General features: G+C 42.7%; 2 protein-coding genes across 2 annotated transcripts in view; one reads left to right on the forward strand and one right to left on the reverse strand.

Annotated features, from left to right (window-relative positions):
• Positions 1-72: 72 nt before the first annotated feature.
• Positions 73-19,446, forward strand: part of tdrd9 (tudor domain containing 9) — a gene marked incomplete at both ends in the record, with an annotated part of 51,049 nt that continues 31,675 nt past the window's right edge. Inside the window, 6 exons of the mRNA XM_083632979.1 lie at positions 73-197; positions 9,768-10,130; positions 12,845-12,945; positions 13,065-13,132; positions 15,055-15,276; positions 18,332-18,454. Of these exons, the coding sequence (XP_083489105.1) occupies positions 73-197; positions 9,768-10,130; positions 12,845-12,945; positions 13,065-13,132; positions 15,055-15,276; positions 18,332-18,454 (1,002 nt within the window). The remainder of the gene's footprint in view (positions 198-9,767; positions 10,131-12,844; positions 12,946-13,064; positions 13,133-15,054; positions 15,277-18,331; positions 18,455-19,446) is intronic.
• Positions 8,942-10,094, reverse strand: rd3l (RD3 like; the record flags this gene model as incomplete). Its single annotated transcript, XM_083632737.1, has 2 exons — positions 8,942-9,305; positions 9,793-10,094. 2 exons carry the CDS (start codon positions 10,092-10,094, stop codon positions 8,942-8,944), a joined length of 666 nt encoding a protein of 221 aa, XP_083488863.1.

The raw sequence follows: 19,446 nt of genomic DNA on the forward strand, positions 1-19,446 counted from the left end.
TTCCTCGCCACCAGGAGCAGAACACGACCAAGACATGTGCTTTTTGTAAAATACCGCAAAACACGGGCAACCATGAAGAAAGTCATTACCGCAGAACAGATATCGGATTGGTTCATTCTAGGGACCAAGTTTGCGAACATTAATCTCACAGATGAAGTTGCAAAAGAAACGTTGGATGAAGCGTCAACGCAGATCAGGTAAAGTGCCGCTAGCTTGCAGTCAACTTGACGTTAGCTACATTTTGCAAAGCAATTTTCTTTAATGTCACATCCATGGTTGTATCCCCCAAAACGTGGTTTTTGCCTAAAAGAAAGCAGTCAACATTAATCTTGTAGCATAACGTTATGTTGGGTAACAGTTGCTTTTTAATATTTAGTAACCGTTTTACAAAAAAAACAACACACATGATGGACTGCTCGTTAGAATATGTGATATCACTAAGCTTGCTAAAAATGGACGCTGCTGCAGGCTTTTGGGTTAAATAAAAATGTCCGGCCTTCACTGCACTTGCAGACCATGTTGCAGACAGCGAACTTTGCTTAGCTGGGACCAGAGTCCGTGTATATAGACGACTCGCGACATCTCCATTCACCCCAATGGACCAGTTTTTTACTCAAAGAGTTCCAGGAAGTAAGGACAGGAAAATGGACAGTTTGTGTTGTACTTTGACTTTTATTTTATTTTTAATAAATATAATCAAATTGTACATTATCAGCTTTATTTTATCATTCAAAAGTAGCGCGAGACCCCTTACATTCATTGGCAATGAGTCACGCATTTTGGTCCTCCGCTGACGCCACTCTAGAGCTCTCTGTAGCCTCAGGACCCACTATTTTCCTTGTCATGAAGTCGCGACCCAACTTTCAGATTTTCTTTTAAACCACCCAAATTTATTGCACAACAAATAGCGCATTAATTTAATACACAATGCCTTTATGCACCGTTATAAACCTCAAATTAACAAAAAAGTCCAACAGAAGTGCAACTAGGGCTAAAAACCAATTGAAATAAGGCAGACTTGAATTACAGGCCTATGTTTTTAAATTTAAACAAGTCAAACTGGTCATGCTCAGAAAGTCTTATTTGAACTGTATGAAATATGAAATAAAAGGCAGACTTATCTTGAAATGCATGCCTATATGTTTTTAAACAAGTTAATAATAATAATAAAACAAGTTAAACTGGTCATGCTAATCCAGTTTCAATAGTCTGAATTTAACTAATATGAAATAAAAAGGCAGACTTTTCTTGAATCACAGGCAGGCTATATGCTTTTTAGTTAAACTGGTCATAACTTTTAATTAAACTGGGGCCATGCTAATCCAGTTTCAATCATCTGAATTGAACTAAAATTAAATATAAAATGAAAAGCCAGACTTCTCTTGAATTACAGGCAGAGCATATGCTTCAGCTTGTTAAACAAGTAAAACTGGTCAGGCTAATCCAGTTTCAATAATCTGAATTTAACTCAAATAAAATATGTTTTTTTTTTTTTTTGCGCCAATGTCCACGACCCAATCATTGAGAAACGCTGCTCTAGAGGACACTAGCTGGGACCAGACTGGCTATTACGACTAAAGTCCCTTACATTTGGATTCAGCATGAGAGACAGTCACGTTCAACTTTGGGTTTATAGCTTTTCTCACTGAGCTTTTAACACACGAACATTTCCCTTCCTGTAAGTGCAACCTTCTAGTACCAGTAGGCTGTTATTTGTACTGGCCCAGTAACCCAGTGCATGCTGTGATGAACATGCAGCACATGCCAGTTGCTTATGATTTCCAGTGTGTAGTAGCCACTAGCCAGCTATGGTGGCTAGATCAGTTGAAACAAATTCAAGACCTTTAAGTTGGTTAATAATAAGGGGATAGTTAAAGTCCTTATTATAAACACTATTCTTTTTCCAGCATCAGCATGTTAATATGGTTTAATGTTGATTTTTGCGTGATCATAATGCTGTTAAAAATCTCAAGTTGGATTTCGCCTAGCCTCAACGTGACCCTACTACTGTACTCCGTATATTATAATATACTCGTGCAGCAGTCAAAGTCACATAGCCTTCTCATAGGCAATAAGGGGGAAATGCTGTTCAAAATGCTCTCCTACCCATCAACGACGTCCGATTGCAGGAACCTTGGGAGTTTGAGTATTTCATGACATGTTTTGCTTCCCAGGTGCGCTGGATTTGCGTTGATCACTGATAGCGCTTTCAGACAGACACGGTTCTGGTTCTGGCTCTGGCTCCGTTCTGGAGTCTCAGAACCGTGGTGCTTTCTGGCGAACCAGCCCGTGTTCACACCAGTTTAAGCGGAACCAAAGTGGGAGGACATTATTCGGTAGTCCTACTTCAGTTTATTTTTATTTTTTTAAGTTTATTAATTATTTGGTCTGGCGTTCGAGTGAACCCAGCCTTGGCCCTCTCTTCTGCAAGTTCGGCATATGACTTGTTCTTTCTTGTACTGCTTTCTAGCTTTTCTTGAGATTTGGTAGATGCCCAAATCGCCACTAAACATTTGGTTTCCTCAGGAGACCACTGCAAATTATTTTTCTCCGTGTTGTCACTGCCTTCTTCTCCTTCCTGCTCGTTTTCACAGCCTAGAATGAGACACGCCCACTGATGATGTCACGGTTCCCAAGGAAAACCAACTATTTTTTGGTTCCGCTGAGAACCAACTTTTCAGGTTCCGAACCAATTATTTTTTCGGTCTGAACGCGCCGGCCAGTTCAGATTAGGGTTCTGGAACCGGAACCGGCACGGAGCCCTGCCGGTGTGAAAGCCCTATGTCTGAGCTGCTACCCCCTATGGGGTTTCTGACCATTTTCACTCATCTTCGAAGACCCACAGAATGTTATTCTATAACTATGTAAACACAATATCTCAAAAGACAGAAGAAAGCCTCTACTTTAATAGAAAAAAAAGTTTGTTTCTGCCTTCATCATTTAGTTATCGACACTTGAATGTAGGTAGTTTTCACCGAAACTCACAAACCGGATTACTAATCTACTTGACAGGAGAAGTGTACGTTTGTGTACGTTTCCAGCGTCTGGTGAAAAAAATCCTTCAACTTTGAGTGAGTGTCACGAGTCGTGTGTGACAGTGCGTCAAGCCCGGAGAACAAAGCTTGTTGCACTGCTTTGAGGCACCAGGCAGGAGGTGTTTTATGGAGCTTCCTCCTGAAGGGAGATTGTTGCTTTTCTCAGCTCCCTGGTTTTGTGGGACAATAGGCTCATTTCACAGCAACCTTTTGAGGTGGTAAAGCAGGAAATAACACAGGTGTAATCATTAGCATTAATGAGGGCACCTGGCACTGAAACACCTAAACAGAATGGAAGTAGGGCTGCACGATATATCGTTTACACATCGACATTGCGATGTGCGCATGCGCGATAGTCACATCGCAGGACGTGCGATGTCAAAAGCAAATTAACTCGTCATGTTGCTTGATAAACTCTCACTTTAGGGGTAGCCTACTGAGTGAAATGCAGGCTCTCTCAAAGGAGAGAGACGCCCCGCTACTGTACTCACTCATTTAGTGCTTAGCTTCAACACAACAAACATGCACAGAGACCTAAATTGAATTATCTTTTGCTTATGTTGCGTTGCTGACAGTAGCCCGTCTGTAAACGATGTGGTTGTGGAGGCGGACTTGTCCACAGTTTGCAGCGCACTCGCATACAGCAGGCTGGCTGCTCTAACTCAACATGTCCGTGGAGTGGAGATATTTACTCTTGAAACACCAAAAAGCAAGACCGCAACTTATGACACGAAGGCTGATTACTGAGAAGTTGTCCGTGTTATCACTGTGGCTGTCTCTCCCCTTCAAGTCTCTGATGTTGCATCACATGATAGCAGTAACGTTACGGTAGAGTTAATCATACATAGCGACTTATTTACACAAAACATGTCAGTGAAAATAAAAAGAGAAGAGACATATCTGGGCAATTAAATGTATATTTATTACTTTTCACGAATGAATTGTTTGTCACCGGTCGGCTGCATGTGAATCCTCGTCTCTCTGTACTGCCAGCCTTGCGCTCAAAAACCGGAACTCCGCAGATGCGGAGTGTACCACTTGGTCGTTTCTGGAGGGGGTTTCCGGGGGGTCAGACCAAGTGTGTAAAGTGGCAGGGGTGTTTCATTGTTGATTTATTGAAACGTTAGAAGAACGAAAGAAGTTGAAAGCAGTGATTATAATCAATGAAATCTAATGTTTTTCTGCAAATAGCATCATTGGGAGGTAGATTCTGGCACTCAATATTAGGGGTGGGCAATATATCAATTGTATATCAATATTGTGATATGAGACTATATGGTCTTAGATGTTGGATATGGTAATATGGTGATACAGCATACATGTTGTCTTTCCCTGGTTTTAAAGGCTGCATTACACTAAGTGAAGTGTAGGCTAGTGACATTTTAAAGTAGAATGTCATAACTTACTCACTTTTTCATGTATGTAGCCTAAGTCATGGAAATCCATTGGTCAAAATGTGTATGCACCCTGATAGATGACGCTCTGAGGCCTACAGTATAGGCGACAGCCCAGTGGTTGAGAAACATTAAAATACCTAATTTCCCCTCCAAAATCAGATGGACTCCTCTACAAAATCATCCCAATCATTCTAGAAGTATTCTTTTCTTTAAAATAGAGCTATTCTGGTAATCTGGTGAAAATCTGTATTTTTTCATATCGCAATATATATCGCAGGGGCAGGGAATATCGCAATGTCAGTTTTTTCCAATATCGTGCAGCCCTAAATGGAAGCATAATTAATGGTATTAGCGTACACCTGCTTTACTTCCTGCTTTTACCACCTCAAAAGGGTTGCTGTGAATTGGGTCCATACCTTTTTCTTCTGGGCAACGTTAGGAGTGAAGTAGCACTTCATAAGGTGGCCAAGAGCGCCATCTATCACATGCCGGTGAAAACATGGATTGATGGGATATCACGTCAATGGCGGGGGAAAGGGTTAAGTATTACAGTAAAACTTTCATGTAGTGTCATCTTCACTTTTTGGGATATATTGCAATACCTACCTATAGCCTAAGCCAGTGGTTCTCAACTGGTCTAGCCTCATGACCCACATTTTTCCTTAGTCATTAACTCATTCTCCGCCAGAGGTTTTGAGAATAAGTCACTAGCCACCACCAGGGATTTTGATCATTTTCATTAATTTTCTAAGACCCACAGATTATTTTCTTCTATGACAACGTAAAGACTGAATATCCCAAAAGAAAGAAGAGAGCCTCGACTTTCATATGAAAAAAGCCCGGGTCGCGCATTCGTCTTGCGCGGGGGGTGACTGGTTGTCTGTGTACTGTATGTCAGGAGCAATCTACCGGCTGGAATTTACACGGCTTCAAGAGTTTAGGAACTGGATTACTATTTCCTGAGGACAAGTGACTTGTGGACGTATTGTGTGCAGGACAGGTTGCGTGGTGAAAACAAAATCCTTTGAGTGTTTTGAGTGACAGGCTGCCCCCTGACATGTTTGGTACCAATGGATGCCTTTGGCCTTCTCGTTTCAGAGGATACCATATCCAACTTTAAAAATGAGCCTGCTACAGCAGGGGTATTCAATAAAAAATTCAAAGAGGTCCAGCAAAGGTCCGGAACATCTTAACGTCTATTCGTCTAACTTTTGTGACGATTCAGTGCCATATATATTGAAGTAGCCTAATAGTTCTAACAACGTCTGCATGTCGTCAACCACTGACTGTTAAATCAAATCAAATAATTCAGTATTTCAACAATGTTTATTTTCAGAAAAAATATGTTTTCAAATCAAGTATTTTCAGTTTTCACTGTTAACTGGTAAATTAAAATAAATAAATGTTATTTTCTCTTTCAACTAAAATAAGGGCTGCATTGAAAAAGTAAAATACATAACAGAGAGCTTAATTTTAGAAAAATGAAATAAAAAGTGTACCATAAGTTCCCTTTTCTTATTTAAGTTAACTGCACTTGACATTTTAACAGTCTCAACCAAAACTATCTGAGCACATTTTAACAATTCCCCCACTTTCTCTTGTTCAATGAGAGAAGTGTGGCCCACCTGGCAGAACCATCCTGATAACGTTATCTCACAGTCATCAGTGGGCGGGAGTACTTGCCTTGACAAACAACTCCTTCAGCCAATCAGCGTCACCAGACTCGCCACATGCAGTCCAAAATAATCCATCAATTTTAGAATGACAAAAACATATTTGGCCGATAAACTCTGCTGGTGCATAGTAGTGTTTGTGTTTAATTGTTGTTATTGAGTCTATTTCTGCAAGAACTGCACTCATGGCTGTTTATCCCATTGCTTTTTCGGGAAACGGGAGCCACTATTACTCTTCTAACAGTAGCTGAGGGGTGGCTCTGATTGGCTGAGTAGCATCACATGCGACTATCAATGCATGCAATTGGTCTGTGGCTGGTGAACTAGTACTGTAAAGTCTAGAAACGCTGCACCAGTTAAAATTGAAACGCTCCATCAAACTTTAATAATCCTCAATGATTTATCAGTTATCAGTCTGGGTCCGCATAGGACCACATTTGGGTCCGGACCGCGGTCCGCCATTTGGTGATGCCTGTGCCACAGCCTCTGAAAGACAGCAATGTTGGCCATGGACCCCAGCATCCTCAAGGAGTCTCTTCAAGGACTTTTTTTTTCGTGCACACATCCTGTGACCCACTCAAAATGCCCCCGCGACCCACTTTTGGGTCCCGACCCACCAGTTGAGAACCACTGGCCTAAGCTTCAAGTAGGGCTGGACAATAGGGTTGAAATCAATACTGTATCACAATGATGATCATCAATATTTTCCCCACAATATTGATATGACGATATGGCTCACAAGAGAAATCATGTTAATAAAATATTGAACTGAATGTTAACACGTTAACTGCCAACGACGTATTGATACGTCAAGCAGAATCCAACCGTTGACTGCCAGCGACGTATTGATACGTCAAAAAAATCGTTTTTTTTTTTTTGACGGTGGGGCGTTGATCAATCCCTTTTACGTCTCCTATACAATTATTGGAGGTATTGAATGTGTATAATCTATTTTACCGACCCACTAAGTGTTGACAGTGCTCCCCCAGACGAGCGAAATCAAAGAAAAAACTGCCGCGGGAGCAAGCCATTCAAGGAAATGGCGAGGCGATTTTACAGTAATCCACACTTGTCTTGCCCGAGAGCGGCCGGTCAGGCAGCAGCACACAGAGAGCGGAGAGCGATTTGCAAAATAGATTATAGGTGAAACACACTTTGAAACACCTCAGAAAGGCCAGAATCAACATCTGCCCATCGCCCACGCATTCCCCGGCCCATCTTGACTCGCACAAGGAGCGTCCGCACGCAGGCAAGCAGGCAGGCAGGCACGCAGGCAGGCAGGCAGGCAGCAGCAACGCGCTTCTGACACGCCCGCTGTAGAGCCAGGAGGAAGGAGGAGAAGACACACGGAGGGAGGAGTTTGAATGAGAGGGGTGTTTCCTGCTGTTATGGAGGAAATTACTGTTCAAAACTATTGTTTAGAATGTCTGACGGTCTTACTGATGCCAAAAATGAATGGTTAAAGTGACTGTTCTGTCGAATTTCACAAAAAGCCATTTATCTCTGAATAAATTTCCAGACGCTGAAACCATGCTGTACTCAACGGCTAATATCTACATAACTACTAACTCTACAAACTAACTATTTTAGACAGAGAAAGCACACATTCTATTAGTACTTTTCTGAACTTTGTGTTCACAAAGTCCAACCAGAAAATTATGCTCGGCTCTTGTAAAATGAGCCAGAATCCTCAAAAAAAGGCCTGGCAGAAGCTACCTACAGTAAAAAAAAAACGGCTGGCAGTCAATGTGTTAATATTTGGTGTGATGTCAAACTTATCTGAATTTTTCACACAATATTCCTACAATATAATAATCCCACTGAAAGAAGATAAACGATAATATTGAATTATTGTCCACGAGATATGTAAAGCCAATACAACCTAGAAGTGTTTGCATCAAATGCCCATTCCTTTGATGTGCTCAAATGGTTCTTTTGGGGATTAAAGGAGAATTCCTGTTTTTTTTACACCCTGGACCTTATTTCTTATTTCCAGAAAAAGCAATGGGATAAAAATATGTTTTACTCACCGAGAGAACTTTGGTTTCATTCTGATCGCCAAAAAAGACATTCAGCAGTAGAATCCTGGAACTGGCCAAAACGGGCGAACGGGGCATACGTATTACACACTGCAAATAACATATTTTCTGCAATGTAGCGGTTCATATCCTCATATCTCGTCCATAAACGTGAATGTGAATCCATCTAGTCTCCTCCGGGCAGCTTCGGGCAGCTTCGGTTTCCTCATCCGGGGTCTGTGAATCCAACAGAGGCATTCCTCCTCTGTTCTCGGCCGTGCAGCGCTTGTTCGTCCCTGGCCTGTTGTTCCTCTCTCCTCGTCCGCTCTTCAATTTCGATGAGCTCTTCATCCGTTGTTGTAAACAAGTCGATAGTCGCTGGGAAATGGCCCCGGTGCGCGGTGATTCCTGGTAGACAATAGCCAGGTAGACAAAGGAGTCAGCAGGAAACTCAGGAGACTTCAGCGGGACTTGGGGCGAGAGTTGGATTCACAGACCCCAGATGAGGAAACCGAGGCAGCCCCGAGGAGACTAGACAGATTCACGTTCACGTTTATGGACGAGATATTATGAGGATATAACCCGCTACATTGCAGAAAATACGTTATTTGCAGTGTGTAATACGTATGCCCCGTTCGCCCGTTTTGGCCAGTTCCAGGACTCTACTCGGACCTGAATATCTTCTATGGCGATTAGAATGAAACCAAAGTTCTTTGGGTGAGTAAAACACCATATTTTAAGCTGGAAATAAGGTCCGGGGTGTAAAAAACAGGAATTCTCCTTTGAGCACAAAAGCACAGTGTGAGGAGTGTGTCCTCTCACAGTGTAGAGCTGTATGCCCCTGTGGCCCTGAGAGGTACTGGATAGTAATATGGAAGATCCCACTCCCTGTGAGCTGTGAAGGAACTGGGGTGTCTCATGGCACGGTCCACGTATCCAGAGATTGTTGGGATCTCCTCCCTTGCGTGCTCGCCATAGTTGGGTACTGTAGGTGTGAAGAAGCCCTGCTTCATTTTGTAGCGGTTGGTCCAAGCCTCCACTGGTCCAAGCCATGCTGGCTGCACTGAGAGTTCCAACTCTTCTTCACAACCCTCTTTGCTCAGGAAGTCCCTCAGCACCTGCTTGAAGACGCACGCCAGCTCCCAGGGCAGTATGTTGTCCGTTGCAAGCACCTCTCGGAACCTGTGGAAGGATTCAAAGGATAGAATCCATTAATAAACTTATTTAGGTAACAAGGACCATTATGCTCTTCCAACTGTTAAATCTCATTGTTTGCATAACAAATTTGACATTATTACAAGATTTATTTTGATTATTTTTGACGTTTTCTCACACCATTCAGTTTGAAAGAGCGGAGGAAAATGTAGGGAAAATGATGACTGTTCAGTGACTGTCTTCAATGTGGTGTCTTCTTGCAAAATGATATAGAACAGTATGGCTACGATGGGGCTGATGTGGATGAGTGTAATCATGGCAGTTTTCTGGCTTCTCTCATCCTCCACCTTCACATGTTCACACCCTACATAGCCTGCCTCTGTGACAGTAACCCATAATGGCTTCCTTGGCAGCTTGCCCTGCATCCCTCTGCCTTACTGTCAGCCTTTGTGTTGCTGCACTGTCTGCTGACATTGAGTTCATGTGAAGTGTGGGTATGGCTACTACCAAACACCTCGAGACCACGGCGGCTGTGTGGATGGGTGGGATCTGGGCACACAGGCACTCCAGCTGGTGCAGCTCCGGTGTGGGCACGAGGGTCGGTAACCTGGGGTACTTCTGGAACCAGTGGAAACCCACAGCGCTGTGGGCCAGCCTGTGCTCCCGTGCCAGTCGCTCGTGCTCCTCCACGTGCCACATCAGCTCCCTGATCAGCATGCGGCCGGGTAAAACCCCCGAGCTCTTCAGAGATGCCGCCTCGTCATGCGCCTGCTCTTGCCCTTCATGCGACCACTTTCTCCAGCTGAACAGAGGCATGGCGGACACCACAGATGACTCTGGGGAAACTAGAATGTTAGTTTGTAAAATGATGTGTTCATAACTTCCCTCCAGCACTTCTCTCATAAACATTGGATTGTTCAAAGCTTCATCTTTATTTAATTATTTAATTTAGTTAAAAAGCCTTGCTAGATTCTACTTTTTTATGTACTGATTACTACACTAAAGTTAGTGATCTGACACACTGGAAGATGATCAATGCTTCAGCCCCTCACTCGCTGACCTCTGGTCTCCGTCTGATCGGTGCTATGATTGCCTTCAGCTCCACTGTTTCCCCTACAATTGTACAGGCCAACGAGGCCCCCGCCAGGCCTGAAAGAAAAGACTAATATCAGTCCCTCCGGCCCTTCAAAAAATTCTAGGGGAAACACTGAGCTCTATTTCTGCTCTACTGAGGACGATGTCCCAGGTGTGTGTAGTAATACAGGTGTGTGTAGTAATACAGGTGTGTGTAGTAATACAGGTGTGTGTAGTAATACAGGTGTGTGTAGTAATACAGGTGTGTGTAGTAATACAGGTGTGTGTAGTAGTACAGGTGTGTGTAGTAATACAGGTGTGTGTAGTAGTACGGCCCTTTTTTTTCCAGATTGATGGTTTCAACGCAGCTCACACCTGGGCTTCAGCCGGATTACACAGCCTGAAGGGTCAAAGGTCAGCCTCTGGTGTGGCCGCTGCGTTATATGCATAAATAGTTCACTGCCTGGTGCCTACCCAACCATGGACGTGCTACCAGTGGAAAAGTTAGTCTGGAACCCTGGTTTGTACTTTAATAATACTGTGAAATAATCTAAAACTATTACATTCAAGTTATGTTTTTGTTTGGTTTGCATTTTAACAACAAAATGTTTGGACCTGGCTCTACACTCTCGACTTGTTTTTTTTTTTTTTTTTTTAAATGCCCTGAACTTTAATGTAGCAGTAAAACTACATTAATTCTAGGCTGAGTTTTGTATGAATGTAAATCCACTTTTTAAAGCTGATATTTTAAAAAAATATAACAGGGGCAGCATTTCTCCGGACCCCCCTAGGGGTTCAGCGGTTCGCATCTTTGTCACCTTTTTCCACCCCTGGTGAGTTTGCATCCCTGCATTGTCTGTTAGTTTGCAAGGTAGAGCCTTTCTATGATCTGATTTGGCTCTTGCACAAGTACTCAAAATATTACCAGTAATTAAGCAACTGTGTCTCTTTTCATGCCTGTTTATAGAGGAAGCATCACGCTAAGGTCTGGCTGAAAAGATGAATGATCAGTACTTACAGTGAGAACTGCACTGCTGACACTTCTGTGAGATACTCAGAAGTTCTCAAGGAGGAAAATGGGCTTTTCATGGAGTACAGCCTCTAGCTCCTTGCCTCCATGGGTCAGTCGTACATGTGCACTTGATTCCTTCCCTCGCTGTCGACTGCATCCTCTTGTGTCAAATGCCGTGGAAGGAGTGGGTCAGTTGAGTGGTTGTAGCAATCCTCCACTGCTGTGGTTTTGTCTGTCGTAGTTATTGTGTTGTCCTTTTCGTCCCTCCCACTGCTCCTGTCATGCGGGCTGTTTGCAGGAGAGTTAGTCACACATGCTCTGGGACTAAGCGCTGTCACATCTCCTCTCCTCTCCTCTCTGAGTTGTAAGGTCAGCTGCTTTGTAGCTTGCACAAATTGGAATTGTGTGCATTTGAAAAGAAAGAGAGCCTCATGTTTGCGTGCGTCTAGTTCTGACAGGGTTTCTGCCTGCTGTGCTGATAAAGTCCTCCCCTCACCCAAGAGAGAGAGAGGCGGAGACAACTGGGAATGCTCTGCCTGCAACAGAGCTCCGGGCCTGGCCGAGGTGGCCAGTCCATCATAGGACTAATACAGATTGACAGACAGCTGTCACTCACACTCCCATTTATACCTTCATTTTTTAGAGAGACAGCAATTTAGAGTCTCCAGTCCAGCTGGCAGAGAACGCACAACTCATTCTGCAACCCAGTTTTTTTTCTCTCTCTCAAACAATTGCACTGTGTCTGCAGTGTCAAAGGATTTAGCAGATTTTGCACATTAACATTTTTTCCTTCTCCCTTTACTGTTGACACTTCTACCAATATCAGTAATACTCTGGGCTAAGTTTAATATTGAAAGAAGAAATTTTACTCGTAAATGTGGGTGAAGTAAGCTTTTACTGTCTCATAGCACAAAATGGCCATCATATAATAATAATAATATAATAACTCAGTGTTGATTGCATATCCGGTGCTGAGATTTCTGGGTTTCAAAAACTCACTTTCCGGCCCATACTGTGTTTTGGTACCAAACCCCTTCCAACTGTTTTCAACCGCTCAAAGATAGAGATTTCGTTCTCAAGCCAAAAAAGCAAATGACAAATCAATTTTATTCTATGTAGTGATATATTACTTCTTTTATTAGATGTTTAGATTGGGTCTCTGCTCTCACTACCTAACTTATTTGTTCTCCAGTGAAAACCTGACTTTTATATTTCTGTCCATTATATCGTAAGCTGTGTCAGAGGGCTGTTGTTGCAATAGACCCTTCTCACGGGGGCCATTTTGGGTCGAAAAGGCAGAATAAACACAGGTGCAAGCAAAACACTAAGGAGGGGTTCCAAATTCCAATCATGGAAGTTTGAAACCCTCATTAGTGTTTTGCTTGCACCTGTGTTTACCCTGCCTTTTCGACACAAAATGTCCCCCCCGTGAGAAGGGTCTATTACTGTCACACATTTCTGAATGAATGTTTCTTTTCAGCCCATCGGAGGGAGCTGCTAATCAGGGCAGCCAGAAGAATGAGAACGCAGATGGAGGACTGCAGACCAAAAAAACAGAACACGGAACACGAACACCTCTCGGTTAGCTTAAGTTCTCTTACGTTACCTCAGAAGAAGTTGTCAAGCCAAATGAATGTACAGGGATTTCTCATAGATTGTTCAACGTTGTGTTTCATGTACATTCAATTCTGAATTCTCAGGTCCTGCTCCTCCTCCGCTAGCCAGCTATGAGTACCCCAGCTTGCCCATAACCAAGAACAGGCAGGAGGTAAAAGTTGACCGTCCATAATACCACATCCACACACAAGCGCACACAGTCTGGAAGTGCACCCTCTCATGTCTGGAGTCTTACAGAGATCCTCAGCACCTCCTCGGTTCATTACTCCACTCACGCTTTTTATTTTTGCTCAAGATAAAGCACAACATTATGCGATGTTGCAACCGGGACAATAAGCTGGAAACTTTAAATTAACATGTCCAAAAGTCTGTGGAGCAGCAGTGAGTGGTTTGAGTACCGTAAATTCCGCACTATAAGCCGCAGCAGCAAAATTGACTGTTTGTTACATATATAAGCCGCACCGGACTATAAGCCGCGGGTGTTTTAATGTTTTAATGTTTTTTTTTTTTTTTTTTTTATTGTGTTGTTTAACACATTGACTGCCAGACGTTTTTCTTTGCTGTAGTTAGCTTCTGCCAAGCCGTTTTTTGAGGATTATGGCTCATTTTATAAGAGCCGAGGATTCGTTTCAGCTTGGAGTTTGTGAACATACAATATCTCAAAAGTACTAATAGAATGTGTACTTTCTCTGTCTAAAAGAGTTAGTTTGTAGAGTTAGTAGTTATGTAAGCATTAGCAGTTGAATACAGCATGGTTTTAGCGTGAAAAATAATATTCAGAGATAAACGGCTTTTTGTGAAATTGGATGGAAGGGTCACTTTAACCATTCATTTTTGGCTCTCTCTCTCTCTCTCTCCCTCCCCCTCTCGCTCTCTCTCTCTCTCTCCCTCCCTCTCGCTCTCCCTCCCTCTCTCTCTCTCTCTCTCTCTCTCTCTCTCTCTCCCTCCCTCTCGAGTTGCTTCAACTCCGCCCTCCGTGGGCGGACAAGCTTGTCACCAGTCAGTGCTTTGCTGTGCCTGCATGTCTGGGCCGCTGTTTGAGGAAGTCGGGAGGGACTCGCTCGTTTGGAGTTTTGGTTGAGAGAAGCTTTTGCGATTCTGGTCATATTTATGCTGCGTGTTTCAAAGTGTGTTCCTGCACCTGTAATCTATCACCCGATCATAGTAGATCGGCTGAATCTATTATGTAAATTTGCAATCCCGCATCGCCAGCAATCAGCGCGAAAAGGAGAATGGCTGGGCTGAGAATGGCTTGACAAGTTAAAAAAATGCTTTCCTTCCTCTAGCAAGGAGAGCACTGTTGCCACTTAGTGGGTCGGTGGAATGGGTTGTAAACGTTCGGTGGCTCCAATAATTATATAAGAGATGTAAAAGGCTTAGATGCACAACCCACCTCAAAAAAAAAAAATCGATGCCAAAAACGTGTAAACACGTTGTTGGCAGGGAACAGCTGGATTCTGAAAACGTGTTCATACGTTGTTGGCAGTGAATGAGTTAATTACCATATGTAAGGGTTCGTGCACAGAGGGGATTGTCGGGAAAGAGATGGCTGTTTGAGGAAGCTCCCATTTATTAACATTTCAACAAAACAACATAACACAACACCACCTGTGTTTTTTTTTACAGTGCACACAGTGTCTGCGGTGTGGTGAAAAGAGGGCAAGAGAGGAAATTAAAACAGAAGTGGATTTATAGTTAGAAAGAGTGCTAAAGAAGAGAGAATTCCGTTTTTTATTTTTTTATTTTCTGAAAAAATCCATAGATAAGCCGCACCGTTATATAAGCCGCAGGGGCCAAAAAAGGCCAAAAAACGGGGAAAAAGCCGCGGCTTATAGTCCGGAATTTACGGTATATTTTAATTTGCAATGCCATTTAAGCTGCACTCACTGAAGGCAGATTATACAGTCGGTGGCACTGCCCGTTACAAAACAGCTTAGATTGGCTAGCCAGCACATCCATCTGTTCTGTCATTTCAAATTCTTCTTTTGCATTTTTTTTATTAGTTTTTACTCTTTTTCCACTGTGTCTATTTCAAATGTATGCATGTATGTGTGTGTGTGTGTGTGCTTCCAGCTCATTTCCCTGGTTGAAAACAACTCTGTAGTGATCGTCCGTGGAGCCACAGGCAGTGGCAAGACCACCCAGCTGCCCCAGTTCATCCTAGACCACTACAACGAGAAGAATACCGCATGCAACATCGTGGTAACCCAGCCACGCAAAATCGGGGCCACCAGCATCGCCCGATGGGTTGCCACAGAGCGAAAGTGTACCCTGGGTAGTTTGGTGGGATATCAGGTTGGTGCAAAATTTTAGTGGTCCTGATTTACCTCATCTGCATAAACAATTAGATACATATGTGAGCCTGTGAATATATTAGTGTGCAAATAATATCAGTCTATATTATATAATTATAGGCTATAAATCTAACTGGAAAATTTGGCGACCATAACCTGAACATTACTGAATTTAGTTCATTGACACAAGAATTTCAAACAGCCTCAAGTCACTAAGTGAATTGGAACCTAAGTAGCTGCCAAAATAATGTAAGCATTCAAGTAATTGAGGGATGAATATTGTATTGAAAGCAAAACAGAGTATTGAAGGAAAGAAGCGACTTTTTACAACAGCTTTGCTGCCATTTTGGGCCGAAAAATCGCCTCTTTGGCGTGGTGTCCCCTTCAGGCCAAAATTATGAGTTTGTTGTGCGTGATGGTCCCCGGCCAATCTTATCAATGTAAGTTCTTTGTTGGGAGATAAACACAGTTTGCTTTAGCTCTCTGAAATAAGGCAAATAGTTTACTTGCCTATTTTCAGATAAACTGTAACAAGGTGAGTACGGTAAACTACCCACCTCTGTATTTACCATTAGCATACACCCATGATTACAACCATCTCTTGTTGAGAACTAAAAGATGCTAAACAACTTTATTCGAAAGCTTACAATCTGCACTTTCATAATTTGTAAAAAAAAAAAAAAACGGAAAAAAGACCTCGGCCTACTTGTGGGGCAAAATACCTGCGTCTGTCACATATCATCTTATATATATATATATATATATATATATATATACACACAAAAAAAATGAATATCATGGGAATACCATGGATGACCGTGGGCTTCAGCGGATGGTCAAGCAAAAACGATTCAAAAAATTTGGCGGAGATTCAGAGGGAGTGGACTGAGGATGGAGTCAGTCATAACTAATAAGTAACTGCTGATTTTCTTCACACTATTCTAATTTCTTTAAATACTGTTTTGGGGGTTTTCTGGAGCTGTAGTCCAAAATTATGAAAAATGAAACGAAGGCTAGAAATATTTCACTTTGTGTGTAATGAATCTATAATCTATGAAAGTTTCACTTTTTGAAAGGAATTATGGAAAAAAAAATCCATGATAGTCAAATTTTATATATATATATAATGTGGTGTTTGTTTAAAAAACAAGTTATGATTGCTATCCATCATTGACCTCAGAGTAAGTGTATGTTTTCCTCCATGGAGTAGCAATACTGCACATTGTAATACCTGCAGGACAAAACAGCAGTAGTAGATGGAATATGAGCTTTGAAGTGCTGGAGAGTAGTATGGTATTATCCTCTCACAGTGACCTTTCCCTTTCAGTGTGATTCAGAGAGTGCCTTTCATATTGTTATCTCTTTTTGCCTCAAGGGGAGTAGAGTGGATGTTTGCACTCCCTAATTCTTCCCCCATTCCTGTTCCTATTTTTCTCTTAGTTTGTGAAAGTCATGTCTTCAGTGAGCTGAGGGAGTTTTAGTGCTCAGAGAGTTGAGTAGGAGAACCAGAGAGTATTTCCCTAGGAGGGGCAGCAGTGGATCTTGTTACAGGTCACTTGTATTCTCTCCAAGGCTGACTGTCAATAGTCATGTTAGACTGACTGTCAATAGTCATGTTAGACTGACTGTCAATAGTCACCAGGGCTTAAAATTCACTTTGCAAACTGGGGGGGAATTCCCCCCTTATGTTCTCCAGATAGGGGGGATTTATAGACTTCGGGGGGGATTTCTTTCAGCCGATACGATAACCGGTAAATATCTGCTTCTCCTGTCTGATAACAGATACGATAACCAATAATAATTTCACATTTGTCTTTACTTAACCTGTAGTTTATGCACACCTGGGATATTATAATATACCGGTACAAGTGTTTTAGTAAAGTGTATCACTCAATACAAAAAATAAAGGCTTTAATACAACCGAAAGCCTATGGCTGCTTAGTCTCCAGATAAAACACAATGACAAAATACATAGTAATTAGACTCTTATTCAGGGATGCAAAGTCATGGATATTCAAAAAGGTGACATACCAGGGCAGACACAAAATCATTCCCTTAAGTGCCCTATTTTGGGATGAAAAAGGTGACTCACTGTTACCTAAAGGTGACTAGTGTGCATCCCTGCTTATTCTCTTATTCGCTTCAGGTTATATTCATTTATTTGCGATTTTCTCTTTGCAAATGAGGCAGGCGGCATTCCCTTTGAACTCGACGAAAAAATAATCTCTCCCACTTCTCCTGAAACTGTCTGTGCTCGTCATCAACCTTTCTTTTGCCTTTTGACAGCGACATGTTCACTTCTCAACAAAAGACAACATTTTAGCGAGCAAATGTTTTTCTTTCCACTTGGTTTTTCACTCGGGTGAACCCAATCACCTGCTAATGAGGTGGATTTTACATGCAGTGATGATACCGCTGGCCTGGAGTGTGAAGCCATGTTGCCGGAGACTGCTGACTGTTTCCAGCACAAAGAGTTCAAAACCCGCCAAAATGCACACAAAACCGCCCAAGGAACTGCACATCTATGGAAATTTATCTGGCAACCCTGGTGTGAAATGTGGCTCGTCTGCATGAAGACAACTCCTTGTCCACGCGCCTCGGGAGCACGCTCTGTGTTTTACAACGAGCAGAGGTGCGGGCCTGATTTCACTATAACTTGATATCAAGTGGCGGGCCGTATGAAATCGTTTTAGGGTGCGTGTCTGGCCCGGGGGCAGTGAGTTTGAGACCCCTGGCGTAAACCATTGCGGGATTACTCCCCCTTTATAAATTGAACATGAATTTCCAAAAAGATGCGCGAATCTCGCAATCCCCGCGCCAAATTTTTACGCCCTGGTCATGTTAGACTGTCAAAAAGTCATGTTTGACTGACTGTCAATAGTCATGTTAGACTGATTGTCAAAAAGTCATGTTAGACTGACATGTCAATAGTCATGTTGCAGTGGCGGTTTCCGGTTTGTAAGACACAGCAGGGTTACACTGGCAACTTGGTTCCATCTTATGCACAGGTCTAAGTATACAGTATGTATGCATATCTCTGCATATCTGTGTTTCAGGTGGGGTTGGAGAAGATGGCTACTGAGCACACCCGACTCATCTACATGACTACCGGTGTGCTGCTGCAGAAACTGGTGGCAGCAAAGGTCCTCACCGAGTATTCCCACATCTTCATAGACGAGGTGCTAAAAGCATAAACAAGATCAGCTTTAATGTAGATCTCTCTGTCGTAGCATTGTCATTATTGGCTGGTACCCACAAAGTGAGCTTTTGAGTCTGTGTTGTCTTTATCATTAATTGTACAGGTGACTATGTTATATCTTTATTTTCAATGTTTCATTTGTTGTGATATCGTCACCTTCATTATGTTTTATTTGTTGAAATGATTTGTTGTATTATGCCTAATGTTTGTTTTTTGCTCAGCTTTTTATCTATACCGTAAATTCCGGACTATAAGCCGCGGCTTTTTTCCCGTTTTTTGGCCTTTTTTGCCCCCTGCGGCTTATATAACGGTGCGTCTTATCTATGGATTTTTTCCAAAAAAAAAAAAAAAATCTCTCTTTTTTAGCACTCTTTCTAACTATAAATCCACTTCTGTTTTAATTTCCTCTCTTGCCCTCTTTTAACAACATAACATAACATAACATAACACAACACAGGTAAGCAGAAAGAAAAAGACAAGCAATCACGCCATGAATGAGGAAATGACTCACCTGCTGGAGGCTGGAGATACACCGCTTGGGCTAAACTTTTACTCCGTGAAACACTATCGATTAAGTCCGACATCGCTCAGAGGTTTTGAGCAGCTTGAAAACAAGTTTGAAAACGTGCAGAAGTCCATCCACTCACTCACTAAAGAAAATAATGCAACCGTGAAGAGTTTCACTCGTGTCCAGCCATCTGGCCGAGTTAGAGCCGAAGTCCCGAACACAGTGAGAAAACCTCCCGAAGCTGCCTGCTGCTGCAGCGGGGTGCATATTGTCCGGCCAGCCGACCGAGAGGCATGCGAGCCGGGCACTATTAAACAGTTGTGGTGTGTGAGGTGGCTGGCTGTGGAGGTGGCGGTTTCTCCTCCTCCTCCTTTCTCCCGCACACCGGGCGCCTCGGCCACGTCCAGACCCCGGCCTGCCACCGAGGGCCATCTTCATCTGCCTACTCCGCTGGCCCGACCGTC

This window comes from Poromitra crassiceps, assembly GCF_964638095.1.
Source record: "Poromitra crassiceps genome assembly, chromosome: 3".
Lineage (NCBI taxonomy): Eukaryota > Metazoa > Chordata > Actinopteri > Beryciformes > Melamphaidae > Poromitra > Poromitra crassiceps.